The 19743-nt window shown below is 48.9% G+C and overlaps 2 protein-coding genes across 2 annotated transcripts in view; one reads left to right on the forward strand and one right to left on the reverse strand.

Moving 5' to 3' along the window:
- The window catches only part of LOC132585700 (very-long-chain 3-oxoacyl-CoA reductase-like), a 111940-nt gene that overhangs the window by 29886 nt on the left and 62311 nt on the right, over positions 1-19743 (reverse strand). The gene's annotated exons all lie outside the window — the stretch shown is intronic.
- BLOC1S3 (biogenesis of lysosomal organelles complex 1 subunit 3) lies at positions 7496-11386 on the forward strand. The gene is made up of 2 exons (XM_060257572.1): positions 7496-7618; positions 10598-11386. The coding sequence occupies exon 2, from the start codon at positions 10609-10611 to the stop codon at positions 11182-11184; it is 576 nt and encodes a 191-aa protein (XP_060113555.1). The 5' UTR covers positions 7496-7618; positions 10598-10608; the 3' UTR covers positions 11185-11386.

Genomic DNA, 19743 nt, shown 5'->3' on the forward strand with positions numbered 1-19743 from the left:
CCTCACTTCCCACCAAGCTGGGGCCTCATTTTACCGACCTCGGAAGGATGGGAGGCTGAGTCAACCTTGAGTAGGCTACCTGAACCCAGCTTCCACCGGGATCAAATTCAGGTCATGAGCTGAGCTTAGGAGTGCAGTCCTGCAGCTTTACCACTCTACACCACGAGGCTCTTCCTCAGCATGGTACAATGCCATAGAGTCCACCCTTCAAAGCAGCCATTTTCTCCAGGGGAGCTGATCTCTGCCAGCCAGAGATCAGTTGTAAAAGCAGGGGGTCTCCAGGCCCCACCTGGAGGATGGTAACCCTACATCAGGCTCTCTCCCCCCACAAAAAAAATCTTCAGAAATTTCCCAACCCAGAGCCGGCAGTCCTAGTTCTGGCTCTTGAGTAAAACATGTTATGCAGATGCTGATAAGAGTCAACAGCTGTGGCCAAAATAGGGTTGCAGCAAAGAAGCACTATCAAATTTACTGTGGCATGCACTTTCAGTTTGGTGTAGTGGTTAAGAGTACTGACTCTTATCCGGGAGAACCGGGTTTGATTCCCCACTCCTCCACTTGCAACTGCTGGGATGGCCTTGGGTCAGCCACAGCTCTCGCAGTTGTCCTTGAAAGGGCATTCTTATCTGGGAGAACCGGATTTGATTCCCTGCTCCTCCACTTGCAGCTGCTAGAATGGCCTTGGGTCAGCCATAGCTCTCGCAAGGGTTCTCCTTGAAAGGGCAGCTGCTGTGAGAGCCCTCTCAGCCCCACCCACCTCACAGGGTGTCTGTTGTGGGGGGATAAGACATAGAAGATTGTAAGCTGCTCTGAGTCTCTGATTCAGAGAGAAGGACGGAGTATAAATCTGCAGCCTTCTTCTTCTTCAGCAGGTCACAGCCTACTTCATAGCTCAGGTTGCTAACTCCAGGTTGGGAAATTCCTGGAGATTTGGGAAGGCGAAGCCTGGGAAGGGAAGGGGTTGGGGAGGGGAGGGAACTCAGTGGAATATAATGCCATAGAGACCAGCCTCCGAAGCAGCCGCTTTCTGCAGGCCCCTGATCTCTCTCATCTGAAGATCAATCGACATTCCAGCCGATCTCCAGGCTTCACCTGGAGGTTGCAATACTATAATATAGATATACGTATATCTACCATGAACCAGGGCTTTTTTTGTAGCAGGAACCCCTTTGCATATTAGACCACACACCCCTGATGTTGTCTTAGCACGGGTTCCTGGTAAAAATACAGGCAGCCAGTGGAAGTGGCAAATGAAACACGAATTGAACCTTGGACTCGTGTAGCCGCACCTGTTGGATGGAGGACTGCTACCTCTACATTATTCAAATATTACGGTACACCTGCGTCTATCAGGAAACGGGATATACAGACAGCAGGATATTTCCAATTTATTACAGCGCTGATTATGGACTTTTGGAGCCAATGATAATAATTCCTGGACACTGAGCTCGGTTGAGTCGCTTGAATCCTCGTTTAAAAAAATATTTGGGGAAATTCCAATGAAGTATTTCAAAGTATTGCGTGCATTTATTTAAAGTTTGTCAATTCCACAGTGTTCTTCCTTTTTCTCATCCCCCTGGAGTTTGGCAACATTCATTAGTTGCACGCAGGGCCTTTTTTGCGGAAAAAAGCCCATCAGGAACGCATTTTCATATTAGGCCACACCCCCTGACATCACCACTGTTTAGCGTTGGGCTTTTTTGTTTTTTAAAAAAAAACCAGCGGAAACTTATTTGCATATTAGATCACACCCCCTGATGCCAAGTCAGCCAAAGCTGCGTTCCTGTGCGTTCCTGCTATATATATATATATATATATATATATATTTTAAAAAAAGCCCTAATTGCACTAAATTTGCCGTTCAGGGAGACTGATACCCTGACCTGCAAATGGCAGGAGGGGTGGCTGTATAAGTTTTAGTCCAAAGAATAATCAGAGGGAGGCCTGATCTTGGGCACCGTGCCTTACGTTACATAAGGCAGACAGAAATACAGATAGATCCTGTTGAAAGAGTAAACTTGCAACTCAGACTGGGCGTAAGTCACACCCAAGTGCTGATAAACGGAAGGAATGGCTTTCTGCAATAAGCCTCATGGCAGTCCTTACTGATAAATCTGACAGTGTCGTTATATCAGCCACGGGGATTTCATCAAGGCAGAAACTTGTCAACATTCTTTTGGAGGTTGCAGATCTCCTCATTTCCAGACTGCAGAAGGTGGACTTGGTGGCATTTACGGCTGCCAAGCCCCCGGGCTGGGCGGGGGTCCTCCCGCCTGTCAGACGAGGAAATTCAAACAGAGACGGATCATAGTGTTGCAAAATTAATCCGTTTATTTGAGAACAATCAGTCTAGTAAAGAGGCAAGTTGAGTTTGATAACTTCCAAGGCCGTGCCTGGCCTTTTTGTACATTTCAAAGGAAGGAAACAATATAGTATTTTCACACTCTCAGAGACAGCCAGTGATTCCCATACCTCCCTTATCTTTGTCCCAGGAAGCTCCCCACTGGTTGCCTTGGGCATGTTAACTTCAAAGGCCCAGATGGCTTCTAGGCCGGTTGTGAAATTCCTCCCCTTGCGGTTTGGGGTTGCTTGGGGAAGACTACAGGTTGCCGCTCTCACGGTTAGTAAAAAGCAGAGTCACAGCAGAGTACAATATGGCGTTAGTTACGTCAAGTAGTACATCACATATATCACAATACTACAACTAAGTTACACGTCTGACACCGCCCTGGAGGTTCCTGGAGGGGGAACCTCTCACAGCGTCGCTGGCATGATGATGGCACTTCTAGGTGATGTCATCGCCCCGGTGATGTTGCTTGCAGCTGCTCTAGGCATTTCTAGGAAAACTCTATGGTTTTTCCCAGACACTCTAGCAATTTGGGCAAAACTCTATGGTATCGCCTATAGCAGTTGCACACGACGTCGCCAGCGCAATGGTATCACTTCCATCACTGTGGAGGACACAGGGGACTTGACAACCCTAATGGTATTATATCGCGACTGGTCCCCTCCCCTCCACAAGCCACACCCTCTCCTGGCTCCACCCTCCAAACCTCCATGAGTTTTCCAACCCAGAGCTGACAAATAGCAACAATTTAAAGGCACGATCTAGGGTTGCCAATCGCCAGTTGGGGGAAGGGATCCTCTGGTTTGGAGGCCCTCCCCCTGCTTCAGGCAGGGTTGCCAAGTCCAGTTCAAGAAATAACTGGGGACTTTGGGGGTGGAGCCAGGAGACTTTGGGGGTGGAGCCAGGAGCAAGGGTGTGACGAGCATAATTGAACTCCAAAAGGAGTTCTGGCCATCACATTTAAAGAGACCCCACACCTTTTAAATGCCTTCTCTGTACGGGAAATAATGAAGGATAGGGGCACTTTCTTTTGGGGCTCACAGAATTGGACCCCCTGGTCCAAACTTTTTGAAAATTGGATGGCATTTTGGGGAGAGGCACTGGATGCTATGCTGAAAATTCAGTACATCTACCTCAAAAAACAGCCCCTCCAGAGCCCCAGAAACCTGCAGATCAATTCTCCATTATATCCTATGGGAATTGGTCTCCATAGGGAATAATGGAGTGCCCAGATATTTCCTGACTCAGAGCTGGCAACCCTAAAAAGGTAAAGGTGGTCCCCTGTGCAAGCACCGAGTCGTTACCGACACACAGCGTGATGTCACATCACGACTTTTTCATGGCAGACTCTTTACGGGGTGGTTTGCCCAGTGCTGAATGATACCCTGCAGGGGCCCCCTAGGCAGTCAGAATCTCAGGGGGCCCTTGCAAATTATCTCAGAGTTGGAGCGCCCGCCCCACTGCCCTAGGCCCCCGCTGCAGCCTGCAGGCCCCTTCTCCAAAGCCCCTTTGACAAAGCTGCGGGGGAGAGGCGGAGAGAGGCAAACTTGGCGACGACGCCAGCAGCAGCCGCAGCAGGCAAGTCGGGCAAAGAGCGGCTCAGTTGCTGGCCGCGTGCAGGCTGGGAGGGCTGCAAGCAGGGGGGAAATGAGGGGGGAGCCGGCCTGGGGCCGCTTAGGGTGTGGGGGCCCACAGGTCAGTGCCTAGTTGGGCTAATTGTTAAGGTAATGTGAAATATAAGTCGCCCTGAGACTGCTTCAGAAAGGAGGGTGGGATATAAGCCAAATAAGTAAGTAAGTAAATCCAGCCCTGGGTTTGTCATTGTTCCCAGTCGTCCACAAGCTGGGTACTCATTTTATTGACCTCTCTATACAAGAGTCTTAATAATATCACTGAACATAATTAACTCCCTGGCATAATTGTATTATTAGCCAATTTGTGGCTAAAGGACATCACACACATACACACACCGACTAGGGTTCTTTTTCTATACACCTGATTAAATTTCTGCAGAAGGAACCGTTCTGAGAAACCGTTTGTCAGAAAAGCAGGATGTAAATGTTTTAAACAAACAAACAAACAACGCAGTGGACATGGGAAGACAGCAACTGCCTGGAACTCACCAGCCCAAGGTCCGTAGGAGGCCAGGTCTACCCCTCTCCACACCTCAGAGAGCAGGTAAGTCTTCACCTTCCACCAGAAATCCAAAGCCACCTTCAGAAGCAGCAAGAGAACACTCCCAACTCCTATGAAAGTTAAAAGCTCATCCAGGGAGAAAAGACTGTCGGTAGCCATTCCTTCTCGGGCTGAATTACAGACTGAAGCAAGTTCAGGCAACAGCCAACAATATATGGTACTTTCCTTATCAAATGTCACTCTCGGATGCAAATCTTCATTATTTATGAGGCCACACCTGGGTTCATTATGTGGCTATGATGGAGGCAATTTGTAATTAGGCAGCTGTCGCCATTTATTAAAGGTAAATGTCCTGTGCAAGCACCAGTTGTTTCCGACTCTGGGGTGATGCTGCTTTCACGTTTTCACAGCAGACTTTTTAAGGGGTGGTTAGCCCATGCCTTCCCCAGTCATCTACGCTTCCTCCCCAGCAAGCTGCGGACTCATTTGACTGACCTCGGAAGGATGGAAGGCTGAGTCAACCTCTAGCCGGTGACCTGAAAACCCAGCTTCCGCCGGGATTGAACTCAGGTCGTGACTCGTGAGCAGAGCTTAGGACTGCAGAACTGCAGCTTTACCACTCTGCGCCACGAGGCTCTATATTTTATTACCTTTTATCACATTAATTTTCAACCTCTAGCCGGCGATCTGAAAACCCAGCTTCCGCCGGGATTGAACTCAGGTCGTGAGCAGAGCTTAGGACTGCAGAACTGCAGCTTTACCACTCTGCGCCACGAGGCTCTATATTTTATTACCTTTTATCACATTAATTTTTTATGTAATGTAATAAAATTATGTAATGTAATAAATTAATGTAATAAAAGGGTTTTTTTTTAAAAAAAAATTAATCCATACTCCATTAACAACGGCCCAGCTTTTCAATATAACGCCAAACCTGCACACATGATAATGTTTCCTGCTTAACAGATCTAGTTCCACGATGCTCACAAGGCTTTTTTTGGTAGCAAGAAGTTTGCATATTAGGCCACATCTCTCTTATGTAGCCAATCCTCCAAGAGCTTACAGGGCCTACTGTAAGCTCCAGGAGGATTGGCTACATCAGGGGGGTGCAGCCTAATATACAAAGGAGTTCCTGCTACAAAAGAAAGCCCTGCTGCAAAATGCCAGAGAGCCAGTGGGGTGGAGTGGTTGGACAGGAGACCTGGGTTCGAATCCCCAGGCCTCTAAGGCCCTATATGACTAGGGACCTGCATACCTTAGGGACCACCTTTCCCCACATGTTCCCCGGAGAGCACTTCGGTATGGATCACAAAATCTGCTTTCAATCCCCGGCTCTAAGGAGGCCAGACTCATGACAACTGGAGCCAGGGCCTTCTCTGTAATGGCCCCACATTGGTGGAACAAGTTGCTGGAAGAAGTTAGGGCCTTGCAAGAGCTCATACAGTTCCGCAGGGCCTGTAAGATGGCGTGCTTCTATTGGCTGAGGCTCCTCCCTCCAGTCCCCTGGGGAAGGAAGGAAGGAAGGAAAGAGCTAGAGCTTCCTTTGCCCAGTTAGTTCCCTGGCAGCCCAGCCAGATCAGACATAAATGGGACTTTGTGGGGCCAGACTGTGTGCATCATAAAATGTAATGCCAGGTAGCAGAGATATAAACTATATAAAGGACACAGACAAACACAATTAAGCATATTATTTTTAACATAAAATACAAACATGCTTAAAACTCTTGCAGTGTTTTGTTTACAAGGGAAAACAAAAACAGATAAAAGGAAGTCCACAAGCATGGCCACCTTCAAGAGGGGTTTAGATAAAAATATGGAGCACAGGTCCATCAGTGGCTATTAGCCACAGTGTGTGTGTATATATAACAATTTTTGCCACTGTGTGACACAGAGTGTTGGACTGGATGGGCCGTTGGCCTGATCCAACATGGCTTCTCTTATGTTCTTATGAAAGATGGGGGAATGGTGGGATTTGGGAATCCAATTTTTTAAATAAAACATACAGAAAAGCACAAGGATCACAACAGAAACTAAAAATATAAAATGCTCTGAGTCTGGGAAAACAATTAAATGACATTGCAAGCTTCTCCCGCCACCGACGATCTACTCAGATGGGCAATGGCTCTCCAGTGTAATACCCCCTTGGGCTGAGGGGGTCCCTAAGCTAGAGTACTCACTAGGTCAGGTCCATTGAGCAGAGACGAGCTGGCTCAAAGCATCAACCCTTTATTTGCAAGGACGCACCTCCAGGAAGCATGTGCTTCAGCTGGCTACATGAATCCTGAAAGTGACACTGATCTCCACTCCATTGAAACACATTACAGCGCAGTCAAAGTTGAAAGGAAAACATGGAATGGATTTTCCATTAAGGTCTCCGGTATTTGAAGTGCGTATGAATTTGTCTTAAGTTTTGACTGGATTATTTTTTTTTTCATGGAGGCTTTGCCTTGTTTCCCTAATTGCCATGGCTGTGGCTCTCATTTGTATTGCTAAACCTCCAGGTGGTGCCTGGAGATTTCCTGAAATTCCAGCTAATCTCCAGGCTACAGAAATCAGTTCCCCTAGAAGCAATGGCTCCTTTGGAGGGTGGACTCTATGACATTATGCCTTGATGAAGGAGAGCCAGTTTGGTGTAGCTCCTTTGCATATTAGGCCGCACACCCCTGATGTAGCCAATCCTCCAAGAGCTTACAAGGCTCTTTTTTTGTAAGCTCTTGGAGGATTGGCTCCATCAGGAGGGTGTGGCCTAATATGCAAAGGAGCTCCTGCTAGAATTCCACCCCTGGTATTAAGAATATTTTTGCTTAAGAATTTGAAGGGTGTGCGAATTTGTCCTAAGTGTTTAGGTTTTGCCTTATTTTCCTAGCCAGCTGGAGGCTGGCGACTGTGAAGACCCTAATCCCCAAGTCCACTCCGTGAAGTAAACAACGTTTTCCCGCTCCTGAGGTAGCGCGCATGCGCCCCCACCCGTAGTTCACAGCTAACTACAAAGAACTTGGTGGGGGAGAGAGAAAGAGGGGGAGCGCGCGTGCCCTCTCTTGTCATGTGACAGGCAGGCGTCATGTGACCGGCCAAGATGGTGGCGCCCTTGCTTCCTTTGGCCGCTGCAGCGTGAGAAGGGCGGAGGACGGTCAGGTAGGCCGGAGGAGGGAGACTGTAATGGGAGTCCGGTGGTTGCAGCAGCGACGGGAGGAGAAGAGGACTCCGGTTTTGCAGTCCTGGGCCCGTTAGGCTGGGAGTGGAGCGAGGCCCGTTGAAATCATCACGGCTGGCTTCAGTGTTTCGTCTAAGCTGAGTTAGTGTGAGCTGAGCTAGCTCGCAGTTTTTCAGTCTTTGGCTCACACATTTTTGTCTTAACTCTCGAAAAATGGCCCCAGAGCAAACTAATTTATGCAGTAGCTCACAACTTTAATGCCAGTAGTTCCCAAAGTAGAATTTCTGCTCGCCAGACTCCACAGCTTAGAGGGAACATTGACTGACTTCCAAGTAGACGTGTATATGCTGGGGGTTGCTCTAAGAAGGGGTGGCAGTGTGGCAGGAGAATGGTTTGCGTGCGGGGGCAAGAACAGACGGGATGCAAACCGTGTGAGTGTAACGGAAGTGTGGAAAGCAAGCAAACATGCAAATGCCTTTGACATGGTAGGGATCTTGCCCCTGTCCCACGTTTGAAACCTGTGTCCTCCTGCAGAGCGTTGTCAAAAGAAAGTAGCAGAAAGACATGCTGTTTCGCTGGCACAGGGGGAAAAGGATAATGCTTTGGGGGAGATGGTGGGGTAATGGAGAGAATTATCCTTCCCACACATATACCTATTGTACGATGAAGTGTGCTTCTGGCAAACGAAAGCTTACATTCTGAATAAAACTTTGTTGGTCTTAAAGGTGCACCTTGACTCTTGCTTTGTTCAACCGCATGCTCTTGTTATTTGGAGTTCAGACCTCCACTGTCTCGGAGGGTGGAGGTTTTGAGGAGCTGCTTTGGGGTTGTGAGTGGCTGTTGTATCTAAAGCAAACTGTTGATCATGGCCATTGTTTCCTCTGACCTTTTTCTGTCTGGGCTGGTTTGCTGTAGAGTAGAGCCTGCAAGCTTGAGGTAGATTTATTTTGCTACATTTGGCCATGATTCTTTTGTTTCCAAACAGATAGAGCTAATAGCCACTGACGGACCTCTGCTCCTCTTTATTTTGCTACATTTGGCCATGATTCTTTTGTTTCCAAACAGATAGAGCAGGGATGGCCAAACTGTGGCTTTCACACATATTGTGTGGCTCTCAAAGCCACCACAAAAAGACTTTTTGTTTTACCTAGACTTGCAGCAACAGCAATTCACAGGCAACCTTTGTTGCTATCCAGACCGAGTGGTCCTCCAATTTATTACATTTTTTCACCATTTCATCCTAACTTTGTATCAGTTTACACTCTTAACCCACCAACTATATGTATTTCAGCCCAGTGTACCCCATCTCCTCGTCCGAAGTATGCATGCATACGAAAGGTTACATTCTGAATAAAACTTTGTTGGTCTTAAAAGTGCAACTTGACTCCTGCTTTGTTATATTGCAATAAGGTTAGGGGTAAAAGGACAGTCTCCCTCCATGTGTCCCTGTGTGCTAGCTGCAGTCATCAGGCAGTCATTTGTTGGCTGTCCTGCCACTTGGAGCGGCATGTCTCACATCAACCAGAGCCAGGGACTTTTCTGTTGTGGCTCCAGCTCCATGGAATAAGCTCCCTTAAGAGGTGAGCAGTCCCCCCTCCCTTGGAGAGCTTCAGAAAGTGCTGCAAAGTCTTTCAATTGACCATTGCTTTTGAGGGCATTTGAATTGGCAGGCAGCTTCTAAAGAGAGAAGAGATTTGGGCGTTCTTCTGTTTGGTTTTAAACTGAAACTGTTTTTAACTATTATTGCAAGCAACCTTGTGCCAGAAGACACACGTGGGGTAGAAATGTTTTAGTAAATAAGAAAGACAGATGACACAACCAGAACATATGGGGTTTTTTAGAGGCAGTGTGTTCTGACAGGCGGCGGTGATTTAACATCTAGCGAGGGAGAACCTCAGGCTTTGTGATTTTTCCTGTGGATCTGGACCCATTGGGGGCACACGCTAAATTAAATGATTTGGCCTCATCGATGGGATGCATTTCCTCCCCAAGCCCACAACATGCGCAGTATGTCTTCTACAGCAGTGGCTCCAAGCACAAGAATACAGAACATCTCTGCTCCAGACAGAGTTACAACAATAAGCTGTGGCTAATAGCCACTGACGGACCTCTGCTCCTCTGCTTATCCAATCCCCTCTTAAAGCTGGCTATGTTTGTAGCCGCCGCCACCTCCTGTGGCAGTGAATTCCACATGTTAATCACCCTTTGGAGGAAGAAGTACTTCCTTTTATCAGTTCTAACCCAACTGTTCGGCAATTTCATGGAATGCCCACGAGTTCTCGTATTGTGAGAAAGGGAGAAAAGTACTTATTTCTCTACCTTCTCCGTCCCCTACATAATCCTGTCAACCTCTCTCACGTCACCCCGCAGTCGACGTTTCGCCAAGCTAAAGACGCCAAGCGTTTTAACCTTTCTTCATAGAGAAAGTGTTCCAAACATTTAATCATTCTCGTTGCCCTTTTCGGGACTTTTTCCAATGCTACAGTATCTTTTTTGAGGTGCGGTGACCAGAATTGCACACAGTACTCCAAATGAGGCCGCACCATCGATTTATACAGGGGCATTATGGTACTGGCTGATATGTTTTCAATTCCCTTCCTAATAATTCCCAGCATAGCAGTGGCCTTTTTTATTGCAATCGCACTCTGTCTCAACATTTTCAGTGAGTTATCTACCATGACCTCAAGATCTCTCCCTTGGTCAGTGTCTGCCAGTTCACACCCCATCAACTTGTATTTATAGCTAGGATTTTTGTCCCCAATGTGCATTACTTTTTTTTTTTGGCTACATCAGGGATGTGTGGCCTAATATGAAAAGGAGTCCCTGCTACAAAAGAAGCCCTTGGTCTTCTAATTGGCAACAATTCTAAAATATAAAGTTTTCTTATTCGACAGGATCCTGACATCTCCCCCCACCGTGCGACTGTATTTTCAGGTTCGGTCTTTTTCTCCCCTCTGCAGGTGACGTAAAGATGGCTGCCCCAAGGAGCATTGCTGTGGTGGAGGGGGAAGCATCAGAGACCGATTCAGAAGAAGAGGCTTATCTGTCCTCTGTGCCTTCGGCCTCAATCCCCAGCCTTTCCGGCGTGAAAGTCTTAGGGGAGGCCTCTGAAACAGACGAGGAGGAAGACGCAAACCCCGGTGGACCGAAACCAGAGCCTCGGTTAACCAGCCCGGACCTGCCTCCGCTGATCGTCTACAGAAACGAAGAGGTGGGTTCCCCCACGGCGGTGGAAGAGAAGCCGGCCCTCCACATCCGGCACCGGGGCCGCTACAGCACCCTGCTGCAACAGAAGCTGATCGAGAGCAACGCCCGCCTGTACCACGACGTCGGCAGCACCGTCAAGCAGGTGTACCAGACGGCCATCCGAGAGATCGGGGCCATCACCGAGCAGCTCAGCGACTCCCAGAACGGCATCATCAATGCCTCGCACAGCATCCGGCTTGTCCTGGAGGATTTGCAAGCCGTAGCCGACAAGATAGACATCATCACCAGCTGTAACCTGCTGCCCGATATCCAAATAGCGCTGCCTCCCTCGCATGCCTAGACGAAGCCGAGCACTGTGGAAAACGGGCCTGTTCTCTTCTTAAAAGTCAAGAGCGCAAGCAGTGGGACCCCGTAGGTGTTGTCTCAGAGGCGAGCCGTGTTGTGCTAGCTGAGATCTGTTTTTGTTCAGCGCTTCGGCGACTGCGCATCTTGTAACGACTGGGCCTGTGTTCTTCCAATAAGATCGATTTGAACACTGCAAAGCTGCTCTTGCTATGTTTCTTGCCCAAACACTTATCACACGGCACTCGCATTGTTGTCCCTAAAGGCTTATGCTTTGGTGGGTGCAGATCCAGTCGTCAGCATAGCTTGAGGTAGGGGAGTTCCCGGGGCTTGCGGTGGGACCTTGAATGCCCTCCCTCTCCCCCCCCCCCATGCTTACCTGAAAGTGCTCTGTCACCTGGGCTCCTGGCTGCATGTGCTGTCCAGTGCCACCAGAGAAGGACATGCAGGTAGAGTGTGGCAGAATCACAGAGTTGGGAGAGGCCATCTAGTCCAATCCCCTGCTCCATGCAGGATCAGCCTAGAGCAGGGGTGGCCGAACTGCGGCTCGGGAGCCACATGTGGCTCTTTCACAAATATCGCGTGGCTCTTGAAGCCCCCACCACCCTGTCAGCTGACTTGGAGAAGATATTTCTCTTTTTAAGTCACTTCTCCAAGCCAAGCTACTGGTGGCTTGGAGAATGCATTTAAAGTTGCTTTCTTTCCATCTCTCCTCCCTCCCTGGTCTATTTTCCTTCCTTCCTTCCTTCCTTCCTTCCTTCCTTCCTTCCTTCCTACATCTGACGCTCACGTCTTGCAGCTCTCAAACATCTGACATTTATTCTACGTGGCTCTTACGTTAAGCAACTTTGGCCACCCCTGGCCTACAGCATCCCTGACAAGTGTTTATCCAGCAGCAGGCAGTGAGGGGGAGCTCACCACCTCTTTAGGCAGCTGATTCCACTGCCGAACTACTCTTACTGTATAAAAATGTTTTTACTATCCAGCCAGTACCTTTCCGCCCTTAATCTAAACCCATTATTTCGAGTTCTCTCCTCCTCTGCCAACAGGAACAGCTCTCTGCCCTCTGCTAAATGGAAAGGAAAGGTCCCCTGTGCAAGCACCAGTCGTTTCCGACTCTGGGGTGACGTTGCTTTCACAACGTTTTCACGGCAGACTTTTTGCGGGGCGGTTTGCCATTGCCTTCCCCAGTCATCTACACTTTCCCTCCAGCAAGCTGGGGACTCATTTTACCGACCTCGGAAGGATGGAAGGCTGAGTCAACCTCAGCTACCTGAAAACCCAGCTTCCGCCGGGGATCGAACTCAGGTCATGATGAGCAGAGGGCTCTGACTGCAGTACTGCAGCTTTACCACTCTGCTCCACGGGGCTCTTTCTGCTAAATGACAGCCCTTCAAATACTTAAAGACAGCAATCATATCCTCCCTCAATCTCCTGTTCTCCAGTCTGAAAGGTGGCAGAGACAGTCCTGGAGATTAAGGCGACAAAAGGTGCTCTTTTGTATGAACTGAAATGAAAACCAACAATAAAACCAGAAGGTTTACCTTTAATAGCGTGAATGAGTAAGAATTATTCCGTTCAGCAGTATCTGCGTCCTGCTTCTGTGTAACTCAAAGTTCTGCGCATGATGGCTGAATGGAAAGTTGGAAACCAGTTCATGCTTAGTTACTTGTGTGGACACAGCAGACAGCCACCTCCTCTGGATGGCCTCCCGGGAAACTTTAGTTAGGTAATGTTTCTCTTGTGGAACCCCAGCTTCTTCCTCACAATTTAGAAATGTCCCTTGTCCCACTCTGGAACTTGGTGTATTAATGAATGTTAGAGACTAACTGCTAGAGAACCAGTTTGGTGTAGTGGTTAAGTGCATGAACTCTTATCTGGGAGAACCGAGTTTGATCCCCCACTCCTCCACTTGCACCTGCTGGAATGGCCTTGGGTCAGCCATAGCTCTCGTAGGAGTTGTCCTTGAAAGGGCAGCTGCTGTGAGAGCCCTCTCAGCCCCACCCACCTCACAGGGTGTCTGTTGTTGGGGGGGGCGGGGAGAAGATCTAGGAGATGGTAAGCTGCTCTGAGTCTCCGATTCAGAGAGACAGGAGGGGCATAAATCTGCAATTCTTCTTCTCCTTCTCCTCCTCAGAGGTTGAAAACCAGTCCAGAGATGTTAGTAGTTTTGCAGTGTTCCTTGTATTTATTAAGTTTATTTGGAATATTTTATCTCAGTTTCTCCCCACACTCAAAGCAGCTTCTGAAATGGAACGAACGTGAAAATACACTTTATAAAACTCTGCACACCACAAAAAGCCCCTCCTCCATATTAACTTCAAACATCTAATGCATCGCAAGACCTTTCCAAACTGATTATTGCTCTGTCAGCGTGGCACACAGGCCGCAAAGCCATTGGCTATTGCCCTTCCATGTTGTTCTTATGCTTCTGCCAACGCTTAAATTACTTGAAGAAACGGAGGGATGGCGAATATTTGGCTGGCTTAAAACGTTCACAATCCCAAACTTTGAATATATGGTAATATTGGGTTTTAACTCACATTCCCCTGGAATCTGCAGAATTTCAGGCTGGGGAGATTTGTGGGCCTTGAGGGGGGAAACATGAGACAGCATCGCCAGCAATTCCGTTTCCTTTCTCGCCATCATTTTAAACAGGAGCACCATAGTACTCCCCTCAGGCTTAAAAAGAAACAGAATCCAAGGAAGAGAAGGGTGGCCTGCTTCTTTCAGTCATGGGAAAAGTCAGCATGCCCTCAGGGAAAAAACCAAACACAATCTCTTCTCCAAATAGTAACCTGAAAGTGAACAAGAATTCTCAGCCTGGCCGCATCCCGGTCCCAGAGATGAAGCTTGAAAGGAAGGCTTGGGAAGTCCAGTGCATGTTATTCTCAACCCATTTAGGATCAGTTTCCAGGCCCTGGTCTCTGTGCTTTGGCCTTTCTGGCTTCCCGTTAAGCTCAGGACGAGCTGCCTCTCCAAGAACACCGGGCTACTTGCTGGCTTTTGCAATTTTCCTCCACAAAAAGAAATTAATTCCGGCTGCCGAGGAAATTAACCAGTCCGGTAGTATCACCATGAGTATGGCGCTCTGAAAAAAAAAAAAGAAGCAACCAAAAGTAACTTTTCACACCCAGGTATCAGATTCAGCAGGAGCTCACAGGAACACAGCTCCTGCACCTTTCTGAGGGTTCCCCTTCTTCTCACCTACCTTCTCCATTGAATAGGTGCAGCTGCATAACAATCCCTGGATTAAGAGAGTGGGCAGCCAGCCAGCCACCAGGAGCTTTGCCACGCCCTCAGCAGTCCTCATAACCCCTGGAGAAGCCCGCACCACACTTTCTCCCGCACCACACTTTCTCCGCTTCTTATGTGATTTTGGGTGGCAGGTGGCTTGTGGCCTTTTGACTGGAGGAGGGGCGGCCCAGGAGAGCCCCAGGTGAGCGAGGCCTGCTTGGGTTGACTGGATCTCTAGCCAGTTCAATTAGGCCTCGCTTGCCTGGGGCTCTCCTTTCCTTCATCAGACTGCTTTTGGCTGGGGGAGGCATATGCTAATGAGCTCCGCCACCCGTTTTTCTACAAAATGGCCCCTGCTCACACCCATCTCAAGTGCCTTGGATCTAGGGTTGGCAGATTCCTGGAGATTTGGAAGTAGATCCTGGGGAAAGGAGGGGAGAGAGGGCTTTCAGCTGCATATAATAGCATAGAGCTTGCTCTCCAAGGTAGCCGTATTATTTAGGAAAACCGGTCTCTGTTGTCTGAAGATCTGTTGTAATTCCAGAACTCCAGGCCACACCTAGAGATACAAGCAGAACAGCTACTCCGCAAAGACTTTCCTATTATCTCCCAGGGGTGGGGGGGTGGGCGGGCAGTGGCAAGCGCTGTAGGGACACTGGTATTTAGACACTGTTTCCGTTCGCTCCTGTTCCACTGGCAACCCCTGCTGTGAAAAGGAAGCATTTTGCACTCCTGTGTAGATCTAGTCTTCCAAGAAATGGCCATACCGTGCCCTCTTAGTTGGGCATTCTTGAGAGATTATACTTGAGACTGTTTTCTTCCCTAGAAGATATTGTTCATTCTGCCCTTTAGAAGGAAGCGAAGCAGTACACATTACCATCGGAAAAAAAGGGTTTAGGGCATAAGACGTAAAATGTAGAATTGCTTTACTGCACCCCCCCTAAAGAGCCCCTCCTTATCGATGAGTGCCCTGATTTTGCTAGTTCAGACACCCACATAAGAACATAAGCCATGTTGGATCAGGCCAATGGCCCATCCAGTCCAACACTCTGTGTCACATAAGAGCATAAGAGAAGCCATGTTGGATAAGGCCAGTGGCCCATCCCATCCAACACTCTGTGTCACACAGTGGCCAAAAACCCCAGGTGCCATCAGGAGGTCCATCGGTGGGGCCAGGATACTAGAAGTCCTCACACCATTACCCAGTGCCGGACTAAACCTTGTGGAAGCCCCTAGGCAGTCAAAATCTTGGAGGCCCCTTTGCACATTATCTCAGAGTCTGAGTGTCCACCCCACTGCCCGGTGGCCCCCGCTGCAGCCTGCAGGCCCCTTCTCAAAAGCCGCTTTGACAAAGCTGCGGGGGAGAGGCAGAGAGAGGCAAACTTGGTGACGACGCCAGCAGCAGCCTCACCAGGCAAGTCGGGCAAAGATTGGCTCAGTTGCTGGCTGCATTGTGCAGGCTCTGAGGGCTGCAAGCAGGGGGAAAGCTAGCCCAGGGCCCCTAAAGGCATGGGGGCCCATAGGCCAGTGCTTACCTGGCCTAACTGTTAATCCAGCCCTGCCATTGCCCCTCCCAAGCACCAAGAATACAGAGCATCACTTGCCCCAGTCAGAGAATTCCAACAATACACAGGTGCCAGATGGTTTAGTATGAGACATAGTGATGCGATCAATATGCTAGAACAGAAGTCCCCAACCTTTTTGGCACCAGGGAGCAAAAAGACAATTTTCCCACGGACTGGGCGGGGGGAGGGGGAGAGATGATGGTTTGTGCAATTGTGCACTTTATTTCTGTTACTTTGGTGCAATGGTTAAATGTGAAGACCCTTATCTGGGAGAACTGGGTTTGATTCCCCACTACTCTATTTGCAGCTGCTGGAATGGCCTTGGGTCAGCCATAGCTCTGGCAGAGGTTGTCCTTGAAAGGGCAGACTCTTATCTGGGAGAACCGGGTTTGATTCCCCACTCCTCCACTTGCAGCTGCTGGAATGGCCTTGGGTCAGCCATAGCTCTGGCAGAGGTTGTCCTTGAAAGGGCAGACTCTTATCTGGGAGAACCGGGTTTGATTCCCCACTCCTCCACTTGCAGCTGCTGGAATGGCCTTGGGTCAGCCATAGCTCTGGCAGAGGTTGTCCTTGAAAGGGCAGACTCTTATCTGGGAGAACCGGGTTTGATTCCCCACTCCTCCACTTGCCGCTGCTGGAATGGCCTTGGGTCAGCCATAGCTCTGGCAGAGGTTGTCCTTGAAAGGGCAGACTCTTATCCGGGAGAACCGGGCTTGATTCCCCACTCCTCCACTTGCAGCTGCTGGAATGGCCTTGGGTCAGCCATAGCTCTGGCAGAGGTTGGCCTTGAAAGGGCAGACTCTTATCCGGGGGAACCGGGTTTGATTCCTTACTCCTCCCCTTGCAGCTGCTGGAATGGCCTTGGGTCATCCATAGCTCTGGCAGAGGTTGTCCTTGAAAGGGCAGACTCTTATCCGGGAGAACCGGGTTTGATTCCCCACTCCTCCACTTGCAGCTGCTGGAATGGCCTTGGGTCAGCCAGAGCTCCCACAGCAGTTGTCCTTGAAAGGGCAGCTTCTGGGAGAGCCCTCTCAGCCCCACCCACCTCCAAGGGTGTCCTGTTGTGGGGGAGGAAGGGAAAGGAGATTGTGAGCTGCTCTGAGACTCTGAGATTCAAAGTGCAGGGCAGGATATAAATCTAATGTCATTGTCTTCTTACTACCATTACTACATTGTAATATATAATGAAATAATGACATAATTCAAGGCCCGGCTGCTAACAGGCCACGGCCCGCTACCGGTCCATGGCCCAGGGGTTGGGGACCCCTGTGCTAGAATGAGCCACATGTGTGACCCACCCTTCCTTCCTCCCTCCCTCCCTCCCTCCCATTGGACTTACCTGGATAGTATGGTTGAGGCAGCCGGTGGTCCTGTTGGTGAGCCCTACCGTGTTCAAGGCCTGCCGCACAAAGGTCTTGGCTGGTATCTTGTAGGATTTTTTGACCACGCTGGTCATGTTGGATGCAACAAACATGGGCATGACGCTCTGCAGAAGGGAAACTGGGTTAGGGCCAGGATGGGACAAGAGGTAGCCATATTGGCCACCGTTCCGCAGGGCCTGAAAGGCAGAGATGTTCCACAGCCCTCAGGTATTTGGCTGAGGGCAATGGCGGTTCCACCTTGGCATCCCCGCTTTCGCTCCCCTCCCTGTGACACAGCGCCACCACAATGGACACCATCTTGTTTTTTTTTTTAGGGAACGGTAATGTTTTTACTGTCTGTTTTAATTTTTACCTTCGTCGTACTTGGAATTATAGTTACTGTGAACTGTCCTGAGCCCAGTCGCAGGAAGGGTGATTAAAAAAACAATCCAGTAAATGAATAAATACCTCCATATTTTTTGGAAGGCCAGCAGATTCGGTTGCGTAAATGCTTCCTTGGGAGAGACCCACTTTGGGATCTCTTTGTATATTTGGGGTTTTAACCAGACCTGAAGTAAAGAACTTCTTATTTCATGGTTTTAAAGCTTTTGTAACTTTCTGGTTTCGCATACCAACGAAACATGTGCCACTCCCGGTTCGGATCTGCGCCTTCTAATAGTAATAGCCTTTTATCTCGTAACAGGATCCAGTCTTGTAGCCAAACCAGGGCTGATGCCCTATAATACGTTTGCCAGTTCGGGAGGGCCAAAGCTTCTCTTTCTTTGGAATCCTGTAGTACCTTGAGCCTTGCTCTGGGCTTCTTATTTTGCCACATGAATTTATGAAACGAATACCAAAACTTTGCCCTGCAGGCTCTTTACAAGATTACAAGACACAGCAGGCAAATGATAACTGCTCTGTTGACGAGGCAGGGACAGATTCGGCCAAGGTAGCAGGGCGTGCAGTTAACGCTAAAAAAGGCAAAGGTCGTCCCCTGTGGAAGCACCAGTCATTTCTGACTCGGGGGTGACGTCGCATCATGACATTTTCACGGCAGACTTTTTACTCTGAAATTTTTACAAGGTTCTAGAAGTAATCTTGTAAATGGAATAATTTGTATGATAGTCAAATGTGGACTTGCGTACAGCTTTTACGCTACTAGGTGTGGAATTTCTGCTCGTAACACTGTGGAGCTTAGATGGAAATTGTCCACCACGCTGCCTAAACGGACTCTGTAATGGAACTGACAAGAGCTGGTCTTCGGGGTGGTAGTTAATTGCTATCCTGCAATTAACTAATAGCTACTAAACTGAAACTTAATCCTGACAAGATTTAAGGTGTCAATTATTCTGGAAAGGGTTGCACTCCCCTTGAAGGAAGAGGTCCATAGTCCGGAGAATAAATTATATTTAAACTCTGTTTTAAGAATAATTTAAACATAATAAGAGAAAAAAGAATCAAGTCAAATCTCACCCACTTCTATGGGCCCCAGAAGGAGGTACCCCCATCCTCCATTGTTTCCAAAGAAGGAGGAAATGCCTTGTGGCCAGAATAGGGTTGCCAATCCCCAGGTGGAGGCAGGAGATCCTCCAGTTTGGAGGCCCTCCCCCCGCTTCAGGGTCATCAGAAAGCGGGGAGGGGGAGAAGGAAATGTCTGCTGGGCACTCCATTATTCCCTATGGAGACCAGTTCCCATAGTATAATGGTGAATTGATCTGTGGGTATCTGAGGCTCTGGGGGGGGGTGCTGTTTTTAGAGGTAGAGGCACCAAATTTTCAGCATACCATCCAGTGCCTCTCCTCTAAACACCCTCCAAGTTTCAAAAAGATTGGACTCGGGGGTCCCATTCTATGAACCCCAAAAGAAGGTGCTCCTCATTATTTCCAGTGGAGGGAAGGCATATAAAAAGAGTGCAGTCTCTTAAAATGCAACCCTTTAGAGTTCAGTTATGCTGGTCACACCCTTGCTCCTGGCTCTACCGCCAAAGTCTCCTGGCTCCACCCCCAAAGTCTCTTGGCTCCGCTCCAAGTCTCCTGGCTCCACCCCCAAAGTCCCCAGATATTTCTTGAATTGGACTTGACAACTTAAGCAGAAATCCCTGAGCTGCCTGTTAAAATGTTATGCGCCAGAGCCCCCTAGTACAGTTTAGAGAGAACTACACTAAGAGAAACCCATTTCTGTGTCTCTATCCTGATAGGGAGCCTCACAACTGGAAGAATCCTGAATGGGGCACTGGGCTGGGTGGGGGGTTGGGGGGTAGAATCCTTATAGACTACAGCAACGCCATCTCTCTGCCCGCTGGAACTATGCTAAGTTACTTTGGGGACTTTGGGGGTGGAGCCAGGAGACATCGGGGGGTGGAGCCAGAAGCAGGGGTGTGATAAGCATAGTTGA

This window comes from Heteronotia binoei, chromosome 17, assembly GCF_032191835.1.
Source record: "Heteronotia binoei isolate CCM8104 ecotype False Entrance Well chromosome 17, APGP_CSIRO_Hbin_v1, whole genome shotgun sequence".
Lineage (NCBI taxonomy): Eukaryota > Metazoa > Chordata > Lepidosauria > Squamata > Gekkonidae > Heteronotia > Heteronotia binoei.